This window comes from Gymnodraco acuticeps, unplaced genomic scaffold, assembly GCF_902827175.1.
Source record: "Gymnodraco acuticeps unplaced genomic scaffold, fGymAcu1.1, whole genome shotgun sequence".
Classification (NCBI taxonomy): domain Eukaryota; kingdom Metazoa; phylum Chordata; class Actinopteri; order Perciformes; family Bathydraconidae; genus Gymnodraco; species Gymnodraco acuticeps.
Genome location: NW_022990947.1, coordinates 3,444,202 through 3,471,417, shown reverse-complemented (window position 1 = coordinate 3,471,417; position 27,216 = coordinate 3,444,202). Strand labels below are relative to the sequence as shown.

Below are 27,216 nucleotides of genomic sequence, written 5' to 3'. Positions count from 1 at the left end.
TTTACTCCCCGTCTGTTTTTTCTAATTAAATCCCCTCTACTGCATCACCCTCAAACCACTGCTCTCCCTGGTTCTTTTAACACGTGCCACCTACTCGGATGTAGCTGCCTCATTTACCACGATTTACCTGCTTCACTGTTGAGGAATTTCAGTTACACTCTAACTGACATGGCTCATTGTGTAAAAGTGACAGAGGAGACTTATTGCTTTTGCTCTGCCACAGTGCAGCAAACTGTAACCCCAACCTCCTTCCATATAACACATAGAAAATGATTATATCTAATGAGTGTGGTGGGTGGCTGTAAACACAACACAAGGAAATGTGTTAATATAATGATGAATTCTTAGACATAACTGTGTCCTCATTTTTTTGGTTGTGAGTACACGTAGTGAAGTCAAATGATTGATTGCATTTGCAAGCACTATTCTTATTTATTCATTCCTCGCAGGGCATTATGGTAATTGGGCAACATTACAGACTCTTGCAAATACTGTCAGTATTGATTATGTTTCAGATTGCAAATGTTTGCTTCATATTATTAACACATCTCCAACTGTAAAGACACTAAGTGCAGGCTGTAAAACCATTTGGAAATTGACTGTATTATCTTTAACTCGGTTACCCTACCATGTCTGTGCTTCAAGAAGTTTAGTAATTGAGAATTCGAGTTTTACTGTAAATATAAAGACATTTCATTCACTCTCTCTTGACTCATTATATGTGTGTGAGTACGTCTGGCTTTGATATGTATTGTGGGACGGGTGGGGCAGTGGTCTGTGCATCCGATCATCAGATCAAGGGGGAGTGCTGGGGAACTCCAGTTCGAAACCCGCTCCTGCCGCCACTGCGTCAGGCCGTTGTGTCCTTGGGCAAGACACTTCACCCGGATTTGCTCCTGTGGGTAATGTCCACAGTACATGTATAATACTAATGTGTACCTGTAAAAGTGCCATCTTCTTCGAGGCGTGAAGATGGGCGGTGTGGCGCAGTGCGCTGTGCAATGATCATCAGATCAAGGGGTGAAACCCGCCGCTGCTGCGTCTGTAAAGCCGGTGTGTCCTTGGGCAAGACACTTCACCTGAACTGGCTCCTGTGGGTATTGTCCACAGTATCTAACCATTGCATGTATCATATATGTGTAATGTGTAAAGCGCTTTGAGTCATTGATAAAGCGCTATAATAAATGTAAGGAATTATTATTATTATTTGATTCTTATATAACAGATCTCAGTCAAGTATATAAATGTGAGGTTACATTAATCTATCTCTAGGCTACGTTCAAGTCCCAGATGGACTCCATGAATATTACAGTTGCAATCAAATAAAGTAAAATGCTCAGCAGAACTGCGAGGAACTGCGAATTACAACAGGCGCTTCAGCCATATTAAACTGAATATCCTGTGCTTATGGGGGTTAGAAAGGGCTTTGGGAGGAAGAGCGGATTTGCCACAGCACTTGCACAGATTTTACACACACACACACACACGCACGCGCACACACACGCACATATATAAAAAACACCTATGAAGGCTCTGACTGGTGCAGATCGAAAGAAAGCATCATCATTAATACACACACTAACACACGGTTGTATGCTAAGTCATTAGACCTAATGGTTTGCAGACTGTAGCATGAAATTAAAGGTTTGATGGATTGTTCTCATAAAGTCAAGGGAGTTCGACTTTGTGCTGGCAATGGGAGAGTAAGGTTCTCCCACACACTCTATTTAAATAGAATCATTTAAGAACTCACACACATATTCAGTGGGTATACACAAAGCTTACAGACCAGATACATGCACATATAAAGAGGCAGACAGACACATACAGTATGACTGCACACACACTCATCTCACACACATGCACTCTCATTGACACTCCTTATTCTTACCTCTCTCAGGTGGCTTGTTGAAGCCTTTATTAAAAAGCAAGCAGTTTCACAGCAATTTATGGCCGACAGTATTCAGCTGCAGGGCTGTGTGCTCTTAATCCAACTGTGACTCATGCCCTGTGGAATCAGACAGACAGGAAGAGGGAGACAGCGGGACCTTTACAAAGACACGAAGAAATGCCAAATCTTGTCTTTTTATTCCAAACTCTTTCACACTGCTCTGTCAAATGTGCCATTAAAATTACACTAAAAATAAATATCATTTTTTTTTAAACAATTCATTGTATTTTCATTACTCAAACCTATCACTCCTGAATTTTAATATGCTATTAAAATGTGCATGACTGGTGTTTTATAACTCTAATTAAATGTTGGAGGAGATGTAAAAGTTATTATTTTTGATGAGTAAAATATGTTGTGATCAGCATAGGCCTATTTAAGGGTGTCCACTAAGATGTGAAAATCATCTTAATGTAATGACTAATTGTGTGGTGGGTGTGTGCGCAGTGTCCAGAGAAGACTCCAGTCAGTCCCTGGCTTCCTGCCTCAACCTGCTCCCCTCCCCCCTCGACCCATCAGGAGATCGCATCCCAGGGAAAGAAATCAATCAGAGGTAAATATGTATATCTTTATTAATATGCAGTGTTGTCTTTTCTCCCTGTAGAGCTAAAGGGAGAACAACTGCAAAAGAGCTGTAAATGTAATTATGTGGACGTTTTTAGCGATTTGTCTTGCAAAGAAAATGAAGACAAATACTTTCCATATTATGTATGGGTGTGTATGAGCTAGACATAACAGAACCACAGTCATGATGGAAAAGACTGTCTTCTATTGGCTGCCAAAAAGAATAAGGTTTTAATCACATAGCATCTGAGCATATGGACTGCTCATGTACCTGTTTTCATTTGTTTCTGGGCCATTTATCCTCTCTACAGTATACCTTATTACATTATAGCTACAATATATTTCTCTTGTACAACACAAACTTCAATGCCACTTGAGAGACCAAGAAAGAAAGCGGGAGAGTTATTGTCTATTCTTGGAATTGCTGATCTTGAATTTTCCCTGTAAATGCGTAACATGTTTTATGTCTTTCCTTCCCTTCGAGATTAGACGAGACTCTAGCACACAAATATGCAAGCTGTCTTTCTGTTCTCCTCTTTCTCCCCGCAGCCGACGGCTGAAAAAGAACACTTAGAGTTTCTGTTTGTACGTGTGAGTAGCACCACAGCCAGAGAGTTCCATATCTGATTTGATTTGGCTGCTTGTTTCTTATCTACACTCAGGATACAGGATAGGTCTTGCTGGGCAAAAGGAAATGTGGGCACCCCTGCACCCCTGCACTAAAATGCATAGACATATTCACACACAGCAGCTCTGTCCATAAGGCATTATGTGTGTGATTATGGTGCCACTGTGTAAGAAGAGTGTATCACCAGTAGTGATGTGTCTGACAAGCCAGCAGACGGTGATACTCTCAGTCCTCCTTTCTCTAATCCCTGGTTAATTTACATTTGATCTCTAATCCTACCCATAGAGTTAATGGATGCATATATCTTTGTTTTCCCCTTAATAAACTAACTGCAAGCTTCTTTGTTTTCAGAGAAAGTGCAGGTAAACGTGTGCGAGTGGTTTTAAAGGTTGGAGGATTTATAGTACACCGTTGAAAGATTGAATTTTGGCTTGGCTTCTTGGTTTTCCGAGGTTTAAGCACGCTTCTTACACTCTTTGAATGTTGCGTTGAGTAGAGAGCTGCTTTTTCTGTCTAGACGATGTCAGTGAATCATGCAAGTTGAATCTACCTATTTCAACCCATTCAAGGTTTTTGTCAAACAATTCATCAGTTGTTTCATTTATACTTAAGTCCCACTTGTCTATGAAAGTACAAGAGATATGTAAAATACACATTTGCATTATTCCTCTCTGTATGCGAGGTCAAGTAATGTGTGTGAAGCCAGCTTTCTTTTGTTCGACTGAGTTTGCCAGGAACGCAACGTCGCAGTTCAGGCCAGAAGTGCCATAATATGAGGAAATGGGTCCATCCCTTTCCAATCAATCAGAGACGGTGTAGTACGATAGTATTGCTTTTGCGGAGATGAAAGGAGAGGAATGAATACATTAAATGCACAGAGAGCTGCAACAACTTATCGATTTCTGTCAATGGACAAAAAATAATTGCCAACTATTTCGATAATAAATTAATGATTAACATCATTTTACATTCAAAAGGTAGAAAATGCTGTCCTCAGCCTTACTCAAAACAAAACAATCCATTACCTTGGAATTCAAGAAACTTGATCTAGATTTTTTACAATTGTATTATTAAAACTGCTTATTGGATTCTGAAAATGTCCACTCCAGAAATGTCCAAATCGGCCAGGCCATTTTTGTACCTATTGTAAATGTATTCAACAACTCAACTAATGCTAATTGTGAAAATTGCCCAACATATGCAAGTTAGGATTCTGCAGTTTCTTTGTGCTGGCGACCCCTACTATACATCTCTAACATAAAACGTTGGGGAACTCAACATCTCCGGGTTCACAATAGGACTCTACGAGCTGGCAACTAGACTATATAGCTGAGTGATGACTTCATTAGCTGCTCTTTTATATAGCTCCTTTATAACAACCTAAAAGGTCTTGAGCCTATACTCCAGAATCACTCAATTCTCCTAACTGTAGACACATCTCATAATTTAGTACGAACAGTGAGACAGTGATATGATATAGTGTGCTTAGGAAGTGTGTGGTCCTTGCTTCCTCACAGCGAGGGAGCAGTTTTTTGAAGCTGAAGGGCAGAGCAGAAGCAGACTTTACTTATGTATAGCTTTATCCAGTCTTTAAGACCCCTCAAAGCGCTTTACATACAACATGTCATTCACCCATTCATACAAAGCAGTGTACCTTACTCTAGGAACTAACATTCATACACATTCATACACCGTTGGCCATGCCATCGGGAGAAACTCAGGGTTGAGTATCTTACCCAAGGATACATCGACATGTTGACTGCATGGGCTGGGATCGAACCCACAACCTTCTGGTTAAAAAACGACCGCACTCCCTCACAGCCACAGTCGCCCTCAGAAAACATTTTATAAACCGACTGGATGGAAAGAGCAGCTACACTTCAATAACAAATCACACCTTTGAGGCTAAAACCATTTTTAAACTCTTCTTTATTTTGCTTTACAAAGTGAATTTCACACTGTTGTATTTGAAATAACCTTTTGGAGTCTATGTCAGGAAAACATTGTTTTATGTGTTGGCTCCTGAAACACTGGGGCAGGTTGCATGATGGAGCAAGGTCTGAGAGTCTTACTGTGAGGCTGCTGGCATGTGTTAATTTCCCACTGTGATACCTCAGCACCTGCACTGATTTCCTGTTCAATTACATTCCACATACATTTAACTGTAAAATGTGTTTGAAGTCTGAAGTAGCTCAAACTGGAGAATAAGGGTAAGAGAACAAAGTGTGTTTGCCCAGAGCTTGCGCTTTCTCTCTGTCTGTCTCGGCTCTTTGTCTCAGGTTCAACATTCCCTCAAGGGGACATTGATTTGCTGCAGGCAAAGCAAGCTCCCATCTATTCACACACAAGAAAACACAAAACATACACGCACACACGCACACACGCACGCACGCACGCACGCACGCACGCACGCACGCACGCACGCACGCACGCACGCACGCACGCACGCACGCACGCACACACGCACGCACACACGCACACACACACACCTGTCAGTCAGCCTGTCCAGAGAGAGTATCAGCTGCAGGATACTGCTGGCAGTCTGACAGAACATCTGCCACACACACACACACACACACACACACACACACACACACACACACACACACACACACACACACACACACACACACACACACACACACACACACACACACACACACACACACACACACACACACACACACACACACACACACACACACACACACACACACCATGTATACATAACTTCAGGGGACATTACATTGACTTACATGCATTTCCTGGAGACTTATCCCAACCTTAACCATAACCAACACATGCCTAACCCTAACCCTTACCCTAACCCTAATCCTAACCTAACCAAGTCTTCACCCTAACATTAATGATCCCCCTCATGGGGACCTCCAATTTGTCCCCATAAGGGAAGCCAGTCCCCACACGTGACTATGTAAACAGATTTAGGTCCCCACAAGTATAGTAATGCTAGACCACACACGCACACGCACACGCACACGCACACGCACACACACACGCACGCACGAATACTTTAACTACTTGCTATTCCATACTTTGTTAACATTAATATCTAAAAAAAACATGCAATAGCAGCAAACACCATTTACTAAATATTCGTTTTAGTGTTTCGTAGTTAGAATTCTGTTCAAACAGTAGGTGAGGAAAGACTGAGACAGATGGATAGAGAGAGAGTTTGGGAAAACAGAGAAACTAGAAACATCAGAAACCTTTGTTTCACCCACAGTAGATGGTGAACAGGGATCAGTCAACACAGAACCAGTATATAGTATTTTATTCACTTGATTATTGACAGCTTTGGACAAAACTAAGAAAGTAAGAATTCAGAGAGCAGTGTATGAGGTTTAGGGATATTACTTAGATATATGTTTCCCATCCTTGATTGTTATTGAATAAACTGCTGATTATTTCTGAAATAATAAATTGACCAAATCTTTGTCAATTACATTTGCAGCAATAGCTACAAATGCCTGTAAGCCCTACAGTTCTATCATCAAAAGACTAATGAAAGAACAACATCCTCACATTTGAGCAGTTAGAGCCAGCACATTTTGTTCCCCATATTTGGTTTAAACTATATTTGTTTCAATGAAAATAGTGACATATTCTCTCAATGGACCGATTGTTGCAACCCTGGATATTTCCACTTCAATGGCAGTTTTTAGAATTTCATAATTTCAGAATGTAGATGAGCCAAAAACATTTTTTTGGCATCAGTCCATGTGCTTTGTTTGTGTACATACATTGGGGAACTTTTGCCAGTTGCAGCACTTACTTTGGATATTATTGCCAATTTTCACTACATTACAATAATGAGTGTTGCCTCAGTGGCTTAGTTTGGAAGAGATTGTGAAGGGTGTGGTAGAATACATCATATTTTATTTGTTTGTGTGATATATATTTTGTATTAAGTCATCCGCTCTTCCCCTGTCTCTCCTATTGCAAAAGACGAGGAGGAAATACAATTTTGACAGTAACAGTGTGCCTGTTGCTATGGTAACGGCAGTCTGCCTGTTGAGTGATCCTCTTTTCTTTCCCTTTTTCATTGCCGTTGATTGCTATGCAGAAGACAGGTAATCTGAGCAGAGGACAAACACTCAGAGATGTCCTCGTCTGTCGATTCGCAGTGGACAATCATGAAAGTCAAAATGTGCATCTCCACTTCTGATTTGAGGATTAATCTGCAGCTTTATCATTCACATGCTCTGATATTAGCATTAGACTTATAAGAACCATGTTAACATATTTGGACAGCTCCCAATTATACCCAATGACGACTTAGTTAAAGATATATATTTAGTTTATTCCCAAAATGCACTTGTCAACTTCACGCTGTTTCAACTCTCATTTAACAGATTTAATGAAGTGGGCTGAACTAAACAAACAAACAGCCTAGCACGTGCCTCAAGCTACAGTACGATGTGTTTGCCTGTTTTGTGTTGAATTAGAATATAAGAGAAGAGGATACATTGAGAGAGAATCAGCTGGGCCTTGTGAATTAAACACATTATGGAAAGCAAGAGAGAGGTGAGAGTGCAAGAGACAGTATACTGGCACTTATTATACTTGAGGCTGTTGGGAAGTAAGACAGCACTAAGCAGCAAATAAAAGTGTAGAGAGAGTGTCTAGTGATATAAAAGGAAACCCTCCTCCTCAAATTCAGGTAGATATGGTGCGTAGTAATATACAGTTATCTCCCACAGAGACATGTAATCCGTGATTATAAAGAATTTGCTCACAGTCACACGAAAAGGGGAACAAATGTGTTTAATGTTAATATGATTCATGAAGTACATCACCCAAGATGGTGTCTAATCCCACTTGACTGTAGATAGTAAAGACTAAATAACACACACACACATCTCATCCTACAGAGAGGCAAACACTTCTAAACATTCACTCACATGCACAAATGCATATTCATAAAAATAGACAAGCAGAAATAATCCAGCTGAGCCTTGGAGTGGAGCTGGGGACAGATAAGATGCACTGCAGCATGATTTCAGACACCAACACACACAGCATACAGAGGGAGGTCGAGGGAACACAGAGTACATTTCCCTTCCTCTTGCTGGATGAGGTAGGAAATAATGATGCAGAATGTATTCATCCCACAAGTGGTGACAAAACACAGTCTTTCATTGTATATTAATCTGTGCTTTTTGGACTGTTTTACATTATATTTGAAGGGCCACTTGTTGGTGTTATGTTCCTGATACAGCCATTTTAAGGAGATACTTTTATTCTTCTCACAGTAGGTGCTCATGCATCACTTCTATTAGCTAAACATTGCTCTTCAGAGGCCTTGGAGGAAAATATATGACTGTCGAGTTAATTGTTGTTTGTCAGACAAACTTAATAGGCTAAACATGTTAAGAATCGTAGTCGGCTGTCATGCAAAGTCCATTGCTTTTGGTCAGCGTCTCATTTTCATCACTCATTACAGAGTTGGCTCCTCTTCCTTTTCTCTTGCTTTGAGTGGGAACTTGTTGTTCGGATTTATATTGCAGAGAAAAACATCAGATTGGCAATGAATAAGTCATTCTGTTGCTTTCCATTACTTAGTGGTCTGTTCCAGGAATAAAAGGACTTGTTGAAGTGGTATTCACTCTGCCTCCTTTGTAACCAGATTGTAATACATGACATGGGCGTTTGTTTTTCTGAACTGCAAATGTCCTGCAGCATATGGAGGAAAGATGGGGATGCTCTTTTCTTTAATGGCCATTCATTCATTCATGGTCCATCTTCTCTCTTTATTTTGTCCTTTCTGTGGACTAAATTCTGTATGTTGGTCTTGAACATGATTGTGATACAGCATGCTGAGATCACAGAATGGTTCAAAAAAAGACAAAATCAAAATGCTAACATTTGCGTTCTGCAGTGATACATTGGTTTTCCCACCCTGTGTGTTGCTTTCTCGAACGCATTCTCACTTCTATTCTTCTATTGCAGACAAAAAGGCACACATAGCGAATACTGAATATTTCCCATGAGAATTTGTTGCTGACATAACTGCTCTTATTCATGTGTGAGCTTTGTAGTTTTCTGAGACAGGTAGTATCAACATCACCAAAAACTACAAGGCTCTGAAGGAAAAATGCTCCGTACAGTAATCACCTGACTTTAGCTTTTTGTGTCAGAGATTTCAAATAAAAGTATGGCAAGTTTAAAGGAACATTTCAACCTTTGGGGAGTAACAGTTAGATGAAAGGATCAATATCAGTCTCATCTCACTGCACAAAGATGTTATCTAACTTCAGATAAAGACTTGAAGTCGGAGGAGACAGCCAGCCTTGCTCTGAACAGTGACTAAAAACAATAAATTGTGGTTCAGGGGGAGTTACCTGCTCTAGCTTTTCCTGACTGTGCCCAGCGTGTTGAAGTCTTCACCTTGATGTGGCAAGATTTGGTCCCATTGTGCTTGTTTAGAGAGCAAAACTAAAACCTGTGCTGACCGAGCATATCTGGCAACCCATGCTGATGCTATAGCTGCTTTATTGTTCATCTAGAAACAGTCATAGTACTGTATGTAACTCATCCTGAAAGTGTTTGTTTTTATTTTTCTGTTTGTGTGTAGTTTAAACCAAATGGGGTAAGTAGAGATGTCAATGTTTGTATTTTAATATTTTGACAGAAGCAGGCTAGCTTCTTCTCCAGTCACTTGAAAGTGTTTCTTCAAACAGGCGGATCACGTATTTATAATATTTGTTTAATTGTGTTAGATGCAGCTAATACCATACAATCCAAGCAAAATTCCACTTGCTGTCATCATTGCCTTTTACACACACAGTGTACAGTATGTCTAATACCCAATAAGGCAACTTGCACCTTTCCTTATTTCCTGCTCACCATATCCCTCTAAACATAAACATACAGCATATTTCAGTATTGCCATGGAAACAGCTTTTAAAAAATAAAGATGTGGAGCAGACATTCCTTTTAAGGCTTATTCCTCGTAATTTGGCACATTTCCATTTCATTTCATTTGATCAGAATGTCTGTGTCTGCAGGTGGTTGCTAACAGGAAAGTATGTCTTTTTGGACCAACTCAGAAAACATGAAGACTAAATGTGCTGAAACAGGATATTGGTTAACATTTATTATTTATTATTGAGTACTTTTCAATTAGAATACAATTTAAAATGGATCTGACCTGAGCGAAGACAATAACATTGTGCGTACAGCATCACTGTCGCTTAAATCATGGGTACCTTGAGTCAAAATGAACTCCTTTGTTAAGTGTTGCTCTCATTTTTCATGTGGTGACAACAATAGCACTACAAAATAACACATCTGAATTATGACTCATGTAAAACAATATATTTTGCCCTGTGAAAGGAAATGAGGCAGAAGATAGTGACTAGAGGAAGTTAGATAAAGAGGAGGGTTTCATAATTTTTATTTTTTTTAATGTTGTTGATGTTGTTACATAAAACATTAGCTGCCCGCTATGTTTGTCTGCTCAATGAAAACATATCCCAGACTGGACATTTACAGTAAACTTAGGTGTACAGATCCACAGTGTTTTCTCTTCACGGTTTGCTACATAAAACCTACATCTATAATGCATTACACTGTTGAACAGCAACGTTGGATCCACATTATAATCTTATCCACTCAAAACCGGACACGTATTATTCATTTGAGCAAAAACACATTATCATAAGCTTACCACAGTAGTGTAACTGTATTTTTTCTTTTGCAAGCCTCACCTGAGCTTTTGCACATTTATCTTCTCGTAGCTGCAGGGTCAGGCTTCTTGAATAAAACAATCTCACCAGATAATAGGGTAATTGAAATTCTGGTCCATTATTATCATGGTATTAGAGTAAATGGCGTACAATTATCATATCCTTAAGTAATGAATAGATTAGATAAACATTTAATTTGCCCTCAAAATAATAATTCCCTTTGGGTGGGGAGTTTGCATTTTATAAAATGGATTTGTGGATTTAGGTCTGTACAAAAATGCAGCTTCAGTCAACCAGTGGTTGCTTTCATGATCCATTGTCACCTTTGGCTTGCATGCTTTTTTTGTCAATCCTCTTAATTGCAATTGCCAACAGGCATAGTTTATTTTGAATAAGAGGAGCAAACATCATTAAAGAGTAGAATAAATCGTTGTGTGCATAACACGATAAAGTCAACAGAGTAATCAACGTATTATATTTCATGCATAATGGAGAACTCCTTACAAGGTTTTTGTACGAAAAGGTCAGAATGTCAAGTGGATATTTTGTTGGTATATCACTTGACGACTTCAATACAGGAGAACATTTTGGGCATTTTGGCACAGCAATATTCTCTGAAATAGGAAAATGTAATGTGAGAACTGGGACCAATGTTAAATAGATCTCTCCAAGAAACAAGATGTTTTTATCATAATTAGTGAATATGATAACTCCCTGAGATCCCTTTCACTGAAAATGCTATTATTGTAAAATTGTTAGAGGCAGGAGTAGAGCAAAGGTTAAAAAGAGAAAAGGCAGACTGCTTAGATTTCTTGCAAAACTAGCGCAGAGTCAGAGTGCACAGTAAAGCAGAGAGGACAATTAGGTTAATCAGAAAGTTACCCCTGCAATGTTAAATTAGTTTTATTTTCGCTCCCTTTCTGTGTCTGAAGACTTGAATTCACCATTAGATTCACTGCCTGGAGCTTGGCTTGTGCTCACTCTTTAGTCACAGATGCACTTTATGTCGGAGATGAGTTTAATAGCAGCATTAAACATCCGTAGCCTCAGGTGCTGAATGCAGATGAGCACACTGTGGCTGTCAGATGGGAAGAAGGAGTGACAAATGGGGGCGATCGTTCTCCAATAGCGGCGGTGTAGTGTTATACTTAACATGTGCACACATGACACACAAATGTCTGCATTAAAAGCACACACACTAACTAGAGTGTGTGCTTTTATGACATTTTTGACATGACCATTTTAATGACAGAAAGGTTGGCATAGGAGACTGAGTGCCTTTCTAACCGTGTCTCAGTGTTAAAGTGTATTTTACTGTTATTATTCCTCAGACAATGCAGTCTTCATGTTGATGATTGACAAGGGTGCAGCCCACCCTTCTTAACTGCTGCTAGAGATAATGCACTTCAATCACACATCATGTATTTGACTAGCAGTCCTTATTTGTCACTTAATGCGCTAACTGAACATTATGTAAATCTGGACATCTGGGTGTGGAAATGTGTGATCCTTCACTGTTTTGTGTGTGTGTGTGTGTGTGTGGCCTAGCATTACTATACTTGTGGGGACCTACATCTGTTTACACAGTCATGTGTGGGGACTCACCGCCCTTATGGGGACAAATTGGAGGTCCCCATGAGGGGAATCATTAATTTTAGGGTGAAGACTTGGTTAGGTTTAGGGTTAGGCTAAGGGTAAGGGTTAGGGTTAGGCATGTGTTGGTTATGGTTAAGGTTAGGATAAGTCTCCAGGAAATGCATGTAAGTCAATGTAATGTCCCCTGAAGTGATGTATACATGGTGTGTGTGTGTGGCCAGGCAATAAAACACTGAGTGGTAAAATAATGGATGTCATAAAAAGGCAGATAATTGGCTTTTTCAGGTTGGTGAAATGGATCACTTCTAACGCTGCTATTGAGAAATGGCTTCTGAGAGGGGAGCGAGAGGAGGGTTTGAGGGAAAGAAGGACAATAGAGGAAAACGGAGAAATGTAATGTCAAGGAGAAAACAGGATAAGAGGGGATGTGAGAGAAGAATAAAAGATAAAATGTACTCTGAGGAAAAAACAAGAGTACAATGGATTGCCGGTTTACTTTTAAATGTCTTTGTGTAATTACACTTAAAATATATATATAAATATTTATGTATCTTTATGTATTTATATTAGTATTTAGCTTTACACTGATATGATTATGCAGTACCAGTTTTAGCCACTAGCTGGAGTACTACATCTTTATAAATTCAAATGAGTACATTGTCCATTTGTGTAATCTTATAATTGACTCCTATCTCAAAGCCCTGTTCCCTGCACTCACATACATATAACCTGCTCAGAGGTGCGGTGTGTGTATGTAATACTGTTGGTGAGTGTGTGTGTGTGTGTGATAGAGAGAGTGTGAGTTGTAAAAAAGGAGAAATGAAGCGAGCGTGTCGGGCTATCGGCTCAGGACAGTGAAAAGATAGATGACCCTGAGTAGAGGAACGGCCTCCCTGCCTGTATAACATCTATCATTGCTGAACAGACGTCTGTGCGCGTGTGTGTGTGTGTGTGTGTGTGTGTGTGTGTGTGTGGTAATAACCTGTAGATGAGACTTGTGGTTAACTGTAACATGACTTTGCAGTCAAAAATATACTCCGAGATGTTGACACACACACACACACACACACACACACACACACACACACACACACTTGCATATAACGTACACCCAACACTTTGCAGCCTTGCCAATGCTGCTGTCATTTTAACAGCCTCCCCAAGTTGTGCTCCCTGCAGCATCCCCCTTGGTCCTTGTGGTTTAATTTTGGAAATGTAAAAACTGACATTTGTTACAGAATGTGATAGGACGTTAATCTTAGTGTCTCTTGTCAAAGTCAAAAAAATGCATGCCCAACCATCTTCCTTAAAGGGGACCTATCATGCAAAATGCACTTTGTGATGTCTTTTATACATAAATATGTGTCCCCGGTGCGTCGGGGAACTCACGCAGCGTCAGAAAATAAAACCCTCTCTCTTTTCCTCTGTACCCAAATATTTTAAAAACGGAGGTACAACGAGCTGATACAGATTTGCTCCCGATATGATGTCAAATCGGCGGCGGACCCACAGAAAGTTGCTATCAGAAACTATGCCTGACGTGTTTTGGATATAATCTCGTCTTTGTTTACATTAGCAAGCCTCGCTAACACTCAGAGCTAACCTGTACTGTAGAGCACATGTGTTTAAAAAGCAGGAAATAAAAAAAGAACTCACCTTGTGATAAACCCGCAAGAGAAAAAGCATTTGAGCTCCATACTGTTTCAGAAATAATCCTTGATGTGGTTTAGAACAGGATGGCATTTTATCACAGCAGAATTTAACTTTATCTCCGGTAGAATTCTGATCAGACATTAGCTCCGCCTTCTCTTAATTTTTTTTTCAAGCTAAGGACCCAAAATCCGCGTTTCTCTATCAGGGCTGCAAAAGAGGGGTTTGAGCAGTATGAGGCATGGCTACAATGGGGGATCTGTTTGGTATTTTAAGCAAATAACTTCACAGACATGTTTTGTATAGGTATGGCCCTACAATATATTTTTCCAATATAGCATAATAGGTCCACTTTAATTTTAATTTGAAATCAGGTGCTAATGGATATTATTCATAGGGGATAAGGTTGGCAATCTTTTTATTTTGTATTAAAAAAAGCTAAATAAGAAGGCATTACCCAATAAATCCCTTTTCCACCACATCAGACAGCATGACAAAACACCAGAACACACTGTCAAGGTGAGATTTAGTGGTATTACTTTTTTTTATGAAATGTTCCCACAGTAAAACCCCTTTACAGTCCACCTAGAAATAGTCCACTCATGTCTCCTGGAACAGTACATGCCTTGCATAAAGGCACCTCTATGATTATAGTTTCTGGGGAGGCGAGTGTTGTTTGAACCCCTCTCCCAATCATTATCCTGTCACTCTGTGGGTTTGATGTGCAATGTACCACAGGGGTAAGGCAAGGCAAGTTTATTTATATAGCACTTTTCAAAACAAGGCAATTCAAAGTGCTTTACAAAAAATGAAAGACATTAAGAAAAGGGCATTTAAAATCAGTCATTAAAAAGAAAAGCTAATAAAATAAACATTACCAAAAAAAATACATGGATAAAAGTTACAGTGCAGTTTAAGATATGAATAGTTCAATTAAAAGCAGCGACAAAAAGAAAAGTCTTCAGCCTGAATTTAAAAGTATTCAGAATTGCAGCGGACCTGCAGGTTTCTGGGAGTTTGTTCCAGATATTTGGAGCATAATAACTAAACGCTGCTTTACCGTGTTTAGTTCTGACTCTGGGGACAGAAAGCTGACCAGTCCCTGAAGACCTAAGAGATCTGGATGGTTCATAATTTAGCAGGAGGTCAGTAATGTATTTTGGGCCTAAACCATTCAGTGCTTTATAAACCAGTAGCAATATTTTGAAATCTATTCTTTGACACACAGGAAGCCAGTGTAAAGACTTCAGAACAGGAGTGATGTGATCCACTTTCTTAGTGTTAGTGAGGACTCGAGCAGCGGCGTTCTGAATCAGCTGCAGCTTTCTAATAGATTTTTTAGTGAGACCTGTGAAGACACCATTGCAGTAGTCGAGTCTACTGAAGATAAAAGCATGGACAAGTTTTTCAAAATCCTGCTGTGACATTAGTCTTTTAATCCTAGATATATTCTTTAGGTGATAGTAGGCTGATTTAGTAACTGTTTTAATGTGACTGTTGAAACTCAGGTCAGAGTCCATGACTACACCTAGATCTCTGGCTTTATCTGTTGTTTTGAACATTGCAGACTGAAGCTCAGCGCTAACTTTTATACGTTCTGACTTGGCTCCAAAAACCATTACCTCAGTTTTATCTTTGTTTAATTGGAGAAAGTTCTGACACATCCAGTCATTGATTTGTTCAATGCACTTACTCAGTGTTTGAATTGGAGCATAGTCTCCTGGTGAAATTGTTACGTACATTTGTGTGTCATCTGCATAGCTATGGTAACTTATTTTGTTGTTTTTCATTATCTGAGCCAGTGGTAGCATGTAGATGTTAAAGAGAAGAGGCCCCAAGATGGAGCCTTGAGGAACCCCACATGTCATATTTGTCAACTCAGATGTGTATTTACCTATAGAAACAAAGTTGTTTCTGTCCTTTAAGTAGGATTCAAACCAATTTAGAACTGTTTGAGAGAGTCCCACCCAGTTTTCCAGTCGGTCTAGTAATATGCTGTGGTCAACAGTGTCAAACGCAGCACTGAGATCTAATAATACTAACACTGAAGTTCTGCCACTGTCTGTGTTTAAGTGGATGTCATTAAAGACCTTTACAAGAGCAGTCTCAGTGCTGTGGTTTGGACGAAAGCCTGACTGGAACACATCAAAACAGTTATTTAAATGCAAGAAATTACTCAACTGTTGAAAAACAACTTTTTCAATGATTTTACCTAGAAATGGGAGGTTTGATATGGGCCTGTAATTGTTCATTACTGAAGCATCTAGATTATTCTTTTTTAAGAGCGGTTTTAATGACTGCAGTTTTCAGGGCCTGTGGAAAAATACCTGAGTGAAGAGATTTGTTTACTATATGAAGTAGATCTGAGGCCATGCAAGGCAAAACATCTTTGAACAATCCTGTTGGAATAATATCAAGGCAGCAGGAGGAGGATTTCAGAAGTTGAATAATGTCCTCTAGGTTTTTATCATTAATCTGATGGAATTGTGTCATGGTGTTTGAATTGATGTTAGGTGGACATAGGGACAACACATTTGCTGTTCCTGATGCAGAGGCACTGACTGCTTGTCTGATTTTCTGAATTTAGTCAGTGAAGAAGGAGGCAAAATCATTGCACGCCCTGGTGGATAGAAATTCAGAGGCTACTGACACTGGGGGGTTAGTTAGTCTGTCGACGGTAGCAAACAAGGCACGTGCGTTGTTTTTGTTTTTGGTAATGATGTCAGAGAAGAACGATTGGCGTGCGTTTTTCAATTCCAAATTATAAAGGCCAAGTCTCTCTTTATAGATTTCAAAGTGAACCTGGAGATTTGTTTTTCGCCACCTGCGTTCAGCTTTTCGACATTCTCTTTTTTCTGTTTTCACGGTCATGGCCTTTCTCCATGGAGATATTTTCTTGCCAGACACTTCCTTTACCTTAGTTGGAGCAATGGCATCTATAACATTTTTAATTTTTGAATTAAAATGATCTACTAGCTCATTTACTGAGATGTTGGCAGGGGCAAATGTGGTAAAAAAATTCTGAGTAAACATTTCCCTAGTATTTTCAGTTAAATATCGCTTTGTGGTTACCTCTTTTTGAACATTTTTGTGAACAGAAATAGAGCTCTCAAAGAAAACACAGGAATGGTCAGAGAGTGCAACATCAGTCACCACAACCTTAGAGATATTCAGACCCTTTGAGATAATTAAGTCCAGAGTGTGCCCCTTATTGTGCGTGGGCTCCGTCACATGCTGAGTCAGTCCATAGCTATCAAGAACACAAAACAGTTCTTTAGCCCCTCTGTCCTGGGGGTTGTCAACATGGATGTTAAAATCACCAACAATGACTAGACGGTCAAAGTCAATACACACTATAGACAGCAGTTCAGTAAAGTCATCAAAAAAGCTTGCACAGTATTTGGGTGGTCTATAGATATTTAGGAACAGAGCTCGAGAGGAGCATTTCAGCCGAAGGGCCACATATTCAAAAGAATCAAAGTTTCCATACGATGTCTTCCTGCATTGAAGGGAATCATTGAATAGAATAGCAACTCCACCTCCTTTCATGCATTCTTTCCTGACTCATGAAACTAAAGTTGGGAGGGGTTGATTCGATAAGAACAGCTGCACTGTTATTCTGTTCAATCCAAGTTTCTGTTAAAAACATAAAATCGAGATTGTGCTCAGTGATAAAATCATTGATTAAAAATGTTTTTCCTGCCAAAGACCTGACATTTAATAAAGCTAGTTTAAGTTTGTTAAACACACTATCAGTCATGTTTTTTGTAACAAGCTGTGGCTGACATGGAATCACTGCTAAATTAGATAAACTCACACAAACGTTTGAGCGCTTCCTGTTTCTAAGATGATTCACCGCTCTTAATCTATTACCTATCAACACAGATATCGGCAAAGCTACTGGCAGGCAGGGCCCCGACATGTCCTGGAAAGAGTTGAGTGCCATACGCCCTTGAGCCTGGACCCCACACATATCAGTAAGAGTTTGTTGTGTTTTGTACACACACATTCTTATCAGGCTTCGGAGACTGCAGATGCTTTCTTGAAGGGAGGGGAGGTGGTTGACGTAGGCGCGGTGATGAAGACGGGGGAGGTGGTGCGCGTCTCTGCAGTGATTTTGGTGGGCGTCGTTGAGGAGCGGGGGTAAAGGACATGGTGCCACCCCTGCGTATCGCCTTAGTTTGGTCTTTGAACTCCAGGAAGGGATCGGTGCCAACCCTCTGTATCTCCTTTGTGTGTTCAGCGATCTCCAGGAGGGTGGGCGAGGGTGAAAGGGTGAATGGAGTATCCTCAAAGGCGTTGACAGGGGGGGGGGGGGTGACGGGCGGTGGAGACTCCTCCATGTGTCTAATATGTCTCCCATAATCAGAACATTCCTCAGGCGGGTGCAGTGATAATTCTTCAGGGTTTTCTGCGCGATGTGTTGTGTCTTTCTCCTGTTTTGATTCCTCTTGTTGCTTGTCCTTGGCAGAGGGAACAGATTGATGACGCAGGCAGTTGAATATGTTAGAAATAAACAATTTCACTCCTGACTTGTTCAGGCAAACTCCATTTGCCTTGAAAAGATGTCTGCGGTCCCAGAAAAAGTTAAAATTGTCAATAAAATGAACAGAATGGTCAGTACAGGCCGTTGAAAGCCAGGTGTTCAGTTCAAACAATCTGCTGAATCTCTCCACTCCTCTTCTGACTGGTGGTAGAGGGCCACTGATGAACACATCTGCATTTAGAGAGCTGACAGTTTCCAACAGACATTTAAAGTCTTTTTTCAGCACTTCTGACTGTTGTTTCACAAAATCATTTGTTCCAATGTGTAGTACCACATTCTTCACAGTCAGATGTTCAGCCCCAATATGCAGGATCTTCTCAGCCAAGTCAGTGACCACATCCTTGGGAAAACAGAGTACTTTGGTGTTGTTCTTATTACACAGACCTTTTACATCTCTTACAGCAGAGTCATCCACAATCAGAGTTTCAGGCCCAGTCGTTAGCTTTCCCTCTAGCCTTTTACTTTTAGAGTAGCTATTGGTCCTTACCCTGCTGTGTGAAGAGGACAGGTTATCCAGGTCATCAGATCTCCGGTTCTCGGTCAGCGGAGCGTATCTGTTCTGGATTGGCACACTTGGTGGTTTAGGAGGATTGTTTGTAATTCTCCCTTTAGCAGCTGTCCACTGCTGTTTCCTAGTATGAATAGGGGTTGAAGAGGCGCTCCTCCTGGGTGATGACAATGCAGGCCAGCCGGTCGCATCACAGATTTCTGAGCGCTGGGCTCTGCCTGTTATCCGTCCTCCCAAATCCCATGGAAATGATTTACTCTTAGGTTTTGCACCCAGAGAGTTCCAGGGAGGACTACCACTTGTAGATTTATTACCCGGTACACAGCCCTCCTGTTCCTTGGAATCCTTGTAGCTGCTAACTAGCTGTGAGTTAGCATACCCTTCTCCATTATTTTGCAACACAGGTAAAGTGGTGTCATTCCCACGACATAGTCCATTCACTTCCACGTTAACTTCCAACCGTTGCATTTTCATTTCCAACACAGCCATCTTCTGTATACATTTTTGGAAGTCATCTGTAGAGAACGGAGGCATTTTGCTACCAACTAGCATGCAGTAGCCTACCAGGCTTTAGCTGTTGCTAGGCCACGCTACTGTAAGACTGACGTCGTCGTAAAAATGTTGAAATATGGCTGAAACCCTCCGTCTATTTACGAAGATGAACTGTCTCAGTGATAAGTTAATGTCCAGGAGCCGCTGCTCGAAGTTTTCAGAGAATAAGAATTGGAAAATCAGCATAAAAAGTAAGCAGAGGCAGGAGCAAGCAGAAAAAGCGTCTGCACTGTAAGAAAGATAAGCATAACCGTATAAGCGTAAAAGGGCATCCTGACCTGAAACTCTGGTGAAAGCTAAAAAAGGTCACGAGTGTCATGCTAAGACAAGCACTCCAATATAAAAAAAGTAAAACGAGACAAAAAACTCCTTTAAAAAAACAAACAACACTCTTGTGGCACTCTACCGCTTGACACACACTGTCAGAGAGAAGAGTACATGATTGATCACATTTTTCACTTATTTTATCCATTCTAGATAGCAGAGTTGTGCTAGACAGTTATAAAATGGAGAAAGTTCACTCTAACCTGAAATGCCAGGCAAGAACAAAAGCCAAAGCGAACACAGTTTAAGGTTTGGAAAAGTACCAGTGGATTCTTGACAGACAGAGCTCACCTGTTTTTAAAAGCCAGCAGGCTTCATCGACATTTGTCTGAGGTGCTAAGCAGAATCCCCGGGGGGTTTTGATACTGCCTCACTTTAGTGTGGCGGTTGTCAGACTGATATGGGGAAAAACAGACTGAGAGAAAGGGGGGGAGCTGTAGAGACAGAAGATGAGGGCAGGGCGGGGGTAAATGAAGGAAGGGCAGGGGATCAAAGAGAAGCAAGAGAGAGAGGGGAGCTTGGACAAAGCAGTCTAGGTTGAATTTTGATGAAAAGAGAAGAAAGGAGAGAGAATGAAAGTATGATATTTAGAAGAAGAAACACTGATGGGAATTTGAACCAGTACAGAACAATTTAAGAGAGCATCTGAGGGTGCAACTCCATTCAAACTTTTAGTAAGGAGTCTCTGGAGTGGCTAATGTTGATTGATATTTTAGTGATACCGTCTTGTTTTCCTCGAAGACCAAATTCTTCCTACAGAATTTGCTGTCTAACTTAATGCTCCCCACTAATGTTTACTTGGTGATTTTACTGGGAGAATAGGACTACAGGCATCTTATTTCCCCTCCGCTCTAAATGTCAAAGTGAAGATGGTCTAAAAGAGCTCCTCATTTCTGCTTCTATGCCTGGCTCTCTTTACTGCTATCCCTCTCCTCTCCTCCTTTTTTTGATATGCCAGTGAACTCGCTGGTTCTCTTTGTGTTTTTTATACAGGAGATTAGTATTTCTCAAGTCAGTCACCTTTTAGAACATTTCATAAAGAAGGTGAGATATACAGTCCCCGTACTACGGTCAAAATATCAAAACTTTGCAAAGAAATGCTGGAATGTAGTGTGTTCGTAATGTACAAGTTGGTTACACATTATTTTTACATTGCATTTGAAGCACTATCCCATCATACATCCCGTGAGATTGACAAATGAAAGTTTATTATTAACCCTCTAAGAGAGAAACATAATCTATGCATTTTAATACGTTGGCTTTGAAGTTTATAACTCAACAGATTTGAGTCATTTGACATTTAAGCATACATAACTCAGTGTTGAGCTTGTTTTTTTACTTAAAAAACCTCAGCTAATTTGTTGATTGATTCTTTTGGATCTCATGTTACTCTTACCATGGTATATGAATCTTTAGCTAACCATGCTTACTAACTCATTTATTCACAGCACCCATGGACATAACCAGAACAGACTCCCAAAGCATAATTTAACAGCTTAGATTGATTGTTCTTGTGTACTTATTGCAGTGTGAACAGAGCTCTAATTGTACCCATGGACAACTATTAACCAAGGGTAAATGCTAATCCTTAAATGAGAATGTAGAAAATGTAAATGGCTTTTCAGAATGTGTCTTTTACTACCCCATAATCGTAAAGTACTGCAGTAAATATCTCATTTATCCAGCCATACAACAGCCTTGCAATTACATTCATAATGCACAAACTGTCATAAAGTAATCTGTTTCATTTGATCTTCTAATCGGCATTTTTTATGTACAGTATAAGGGTCCAGGCAAAGATGTCACAAAAGGGTTAGTCAAGTCATTTTTTAAAAAATGGAAGAATCTGATTTTTGACTGTTTTCTAATCTGGTAAAAAATATATTCTAACATTGTAAGCAGTTAAAAAATATGCTACTTGTTATACTTAAACTGACTGAACGAGTAGAGTAGGCTCCGAGCAATGGAGCTATAGCTTTTTAGATAAGGTCAGTTGTGCTTCTTCAATTGAGTTTTAGTGTTGGCTGGAAGGCAAAGAAAGATGAGGAACGCTGTGACATTGAGTAACAGGGACTCCTGTTGGAAGTTCCTCCTTATATCCGTCCTCCGCTGTGCTAAATATGTGTTGAAGGTGAAACAAAGAACAAAGACCATGCACCAGAGACATGCTGCTCCAGAGGCCCATTTACTGCTTAATGTGTTCTCAAATGGGACAGCTGATTACAACAGTGCCTTGTTTGATCTCCTGCTGCTGTTTGTGTTCATGTGTGTATGAATCCAACCCCACACCACCACAACAGTGCCACAGCTGTGAATAGAGAGTCCCATCAGTTTGGAGGCTTGTAACGAACTCAGGACTTAAAAGATGACTTACTGTATCATTAGTCATTTTCGGAGCGATTCCCCCCCTTCTTTCTGACAAACAGCCAGGAGGTCTGCTGTGCTTAACATTAAAAAGCTTTGTTAATTAGAAAGGTGTTTGATATGCAGCTCTGCAACCGAGAGACACACACACTCTAAAATATGAGGAGGATCACACAGTTGTGCTTTAATGAATAATCAAAGCTCTTGACAAAGAAGTCTCCTTTTGAGTTGATAATGATGGTGGGATGCAGAATAAGAAGATGGACTTGTTCGTTTTGGCTCCTTTCATCTGTGAATGCATTAGTGTTTGTGTCTGCACATTACAAGCAGGCATTTATGTGCTTTTTATTTTGTCGGTTTGTGTGCTTTGTTGTCAGTTTCATATCATTATCAAACTAGGGTAGACAATGTGTTTAAACAATTATTTTTGTTATATTTGTTCAAAATATGTTTGCATCCAACATAAACACAATAGATATGTTGTTTTTTTACATTCATAGTGATATGTTTACATTCATAATGATAGTTAATGATCATTTTAGAGGATTTGGTGTTGGAGGGAGGCCTGAAGGGACAGGCTGTTGGTGTTGGCAGCTATCTTGCTAGACTTAGCGATTTTCAAAGCTATTACTGTTAGCTTCTTTTATTGGAAAACAGTTGGGGTGTGGTTTTTGGTTGGATAATTAAAAAAATCTATCTTTCTCTTGATGGTTTCTCCAATGTTGCCTTCCCGATCGTTAAAAGAGACTTATTATAGAAATGAGTGTTCATTAAAATGGAGCCCTTATGGTGGAACAGTTGCTCTCTATCTGACCTTTTGTTGCCCCCATCTGTTTCTCACCTCCTGTAGAAATATATTTTCTGTATTTTAAGCTACTTTGTGTGGGTGATTCACAAAACTTAACCATAGGTGATTTAAAAGAAAAAAAATCGGATTGGATAATAAAGTATATTATCATGGATTGGGATAGAAAACACTCACAAGAATTTCCATTATTAGAATAACCCCCTCATGAGTGACGATTACTGTATAATTGTCACATAAGTTCCACATCCATACAAGTTATTGTCTGGACCATGTTTGCACCATATTTTTAGCAGCAACATTTTGGGGAAACAATTCAGAAGAAGCTGATATATTGAGTTTACTGTGAAATGTATCATCTACCATCAGTAACGACCAAAGGTGAGAACAGGATCCCCCTGGCTGCCTGTGGAGAGCAGTGCAGACAGACCAATGATCAGGGTTTTCACACACTCATTTTCACATTTCATCTCTTTATTTCTCCCCCCTCCCCCAGGGAGCCCTGCCGTCCGACAAGCCTGCTGCCTGCTGATTGGAGCTCTGGGCTGGGTTTGGGAAGGGAAGATGAGCCATTACCTCCAGGTCTGGAGACCCTTCCTCTCCGACTGATGCAGCAGGACTGCACTTCTGTCAAAACCCTGCTTTTGAGACTGAGACGGACACTGCAGGAGGTGGGATATGAACACGCACACCTAGACACAAGCTTACAGACCCTTTGTAACGTGGCTTTATACTTGGATTAAGACATTGACTGTCACAAAGAACAACAAACCCTAGAATAGAAGCTGAAATTCATTATAATCCCTCTTGAACCACATTAAAATACCTCTTTTGATCAATTTATATACGTATTAAATTGTTTTAGAACCAGCAAGGGTGAGGGGTTAGCAAATAATGAGGCAATTGGCATTTAGAACTAAAACATTTCACTGATAAATTCCTCCCTCCCCTGTATAATACGCTCTATTTCAGCTCCATGAAATCATCTCTAAGTGGATGCCTTTCCGCCTTTGTCCCTGTAATCACTTTGTTTTATTAAATTAAGGAGATTGGACATTTGGAGGAGAAAACTTAAAGGCTTACAGTCTTTGAGCGTTTGCCATCATGTTCTTTATATTCACACACGTAAACATGTGTACACACATACTCTACACCTAAATCCTCCTATTTCTTTGGATAATAGTGTCAGCTAAATGCTATGTAATGTAATTCCAGAGTATCCCTCTGCTCTTTAAATACTTTGGTCTGCTTATAGCTAAAGTTATACCTCAGGCTATCAGGCCATCTCATTTACGAATGTCGCGTGAAACCAGGGAAATTACACTTTACCATTATTGATGTGATTAGCTGTAATGGTCACTTAGTAAAGCACTGACACGTTGCAATAGCTGCACAAAGTTTAACTGTAAAAGCCAGGGAGCTATATTGATGGCCCTATGCAGTCATGCAATCTTTCTACTGTGGGAGTTATTTAAAACAGAATGGAAATGGAAAAGAATAATATTACAGGGTGTTTTCTTTTTTTTCATTATGATTATTTTTGACGAACATAAACATGTGATTGGTGTTTTATATGTATGGTAATTGCAATTTGCACAGAGCTTGACTTGGGGCACATTGTCAGTCATTATGATGAAACATTCAATCAACTGCTGATTGCAAATTCCATGTTTAGTTTGAGTTTGCGCCAGTCCAAAACGCTAATTACACTCATTTGGAAAATGGCTTAGGCATAAACAATTGTTTAAGTTTTTTTTTAGCTTCAATAGAACTTATTATACACTTTGTCATTATAAATGTTAGGTACATTAGAAGGATGTTGGTAGTAATACCATATTCTCTGGAAGTTGAGCTGAAAAACAAGCCATTAGTAATGTCTGGATGCCGTTCTCTTGTAAATCTACAAGGGTGACTAACCCTTACCAAATACATCAATGTTATACAGAACCCCATTCAAAAATACAAATGCACAAAAAGACATGTAAAAGGGTGCCCAGACCTTCCCTAATACCCCACCATTAGTACCTCGAGGCTAAGATCAAAGCTAGCTGTGAGGGCCACTCTGAGAATTACAGTCCTCAGAGGCTTATGTACGACTTTCTCCCTTTCTCTTCACTTTTCATCTCTGTGTAGTTTTCCTCCCAGAGCCACTGTGAAAGAGACATGGGACATGAAAATGATATGATAATAATTAGTGGAGAGAGAATAGAGTGGTTATGGGGAGACTAAAGCGAGTGCAGGAGAGAGTGAGAGAGGTTACACAGCAGCAGAACATGAATATGAAAGTGGCGACACTTTGCCCTCTTTGCTTGCTCTGTGGTGTCATTAACTTGCACATTTTGTTAACCTCCATCAAGAGATCCATTCTTCAGCGAGGGGAGGGTGAATCGGTATGTCTGTATGCTTTGCATTTTATTTGCTTGACCTTCTGGTATTGAGCCTGTTCTTTTCTTTTGTTAACCTTAACTTATCTTCTCTCATCTTCTCTTCCCTCTAATGGCATTCAACACACTGGTCAACTTGATATGTCACATAATGTAGTGCCGTTCCAGTCTAATCATTATTAAAAACAAAATGAAAAAGCCTGGACGATGCTTTCAAAGAGGCAGAGAATTACCCTAATGACTCATGTAGTGAAAACTAACAATTATGAACCCAGGCGTTCCAAGTCCACTTTTCATCTCATTATCCCAGATTTGATCCATCTGTTATGCTCTATATCAGCCACTACTGCAGCATAGACTGTATTATATCACCGTTGAACAACCTTATAATAAAAAGAAGAACCTTTTTTTAGGTGTCCCACAAATACAATTACATTGTTTTAAACAATACAATAGAATAACTTGGTAAATGGTTAGGATTGTGCAGCAGTTTTTGCAAACTTCATACATTATCCAGATTTAGGTGATTAGTAGTGCCTCAAGCTAGACTGTCCATCATACTTTTTTAATTAATTAAGTGTTGTTGCCAACTGAGACAGAACATGCTTAATTAAGCTTTAAAAAAGTCCAGTTATATTAGCCAGCTTTATGAACAAGGAAGTCTAATATCATTCAATAGTTGTGAGCAGAAGGACCTGGTAGCAGTAAATAAAATGATAAAAAAACATAAAATAACATACCAGTTTCTTAGTTGCTTTCAAAAAGTTATAACAAGGACAACATCCATTATCAAAAGTTATGGATGGACTGAGGAAAATCTCTCTATTTCCTGTTCATCTCTCTCTACTTACTGCAATAAAGGCTTGAAAATGCCCCTACAGTGTATTTGCTCCATATTACATTAGCATATTTAAAACAGCTGTACAGAATCAATCCATCCTTAAGTTGTTTCCCTCTCAGCAGTTTATGCTGTCGGCTGCACAGAGATACATATCTAATATGCCACTGTCCACGTGTGCCTTTATGTTGCCCTACACAATTATCCCTATTTGTCAATGTCAGCCATGGATTCTAGAAAAACGGTGACATCCTTATTATGATAGGATCTATATATATTATATATATATTATATCCTTATTGCATGTTCTTGCTGTCTTTGTGGGCAATTGGTATGAGGTCTTTTTCAATATCCACACATGCACTGCCAGGCCTTGTTAGCCTTTGTCCCTGCAGCCCCTCGACCCGTCCCAGTGACCCTAACCCCCAGGCAGCTGCTCGCCTTGTGGCAGCAGCTTATTGTTGCTGCCTCCACCAAATCTTATAGAGATAGCTGTCTGTATGATAAAGTGCATTTGACAAATGTATTGTTTATTTCATATGAAGCAGTTGCATTCATCTCTGAAGCCATTGTGAGACCAGCTTTATGAAAAAGGAAAAAGCTAAATTATTAATAACAACAAGTAAAAGAAAGTTAGCAATGCAGGTGCTGATATTTCAAATGTAAAACACTCACTCTGCTTTTCAAAGAACCCAATAAATCGAATTGCTGTTTGTTGTTAAAGATGCTGCCTTCAGACAAAAAGGCCAAATGTCAATGAAAGAGACTGGGAATAATTGGACTGTGAGGTTCTTTTG

At 39.8% G+C, this 27,216-nt stretch overlaps 1 protein-coding gene across 1 annotated transcript in view; it reads left to right on the top strand.

Moving 5' to 3' along the window:
* Positions 1-27,216, top strand: part of ccser1 (coiled-coil serine-rich protein 1) — a 136,379-nt gene that overhangs the window by 17,624 nt on the left and 91,539 nt on the right. The window contains 2 exon segments of the mRNA XM_034234800.1: positions 2,399-2,504; positions 23,694-23,868. Of these exon segments, the coding sequence (XP_034090691.1) occupies positions 2,399-2,504; positions 23,694-23,868 (281 nt within the window).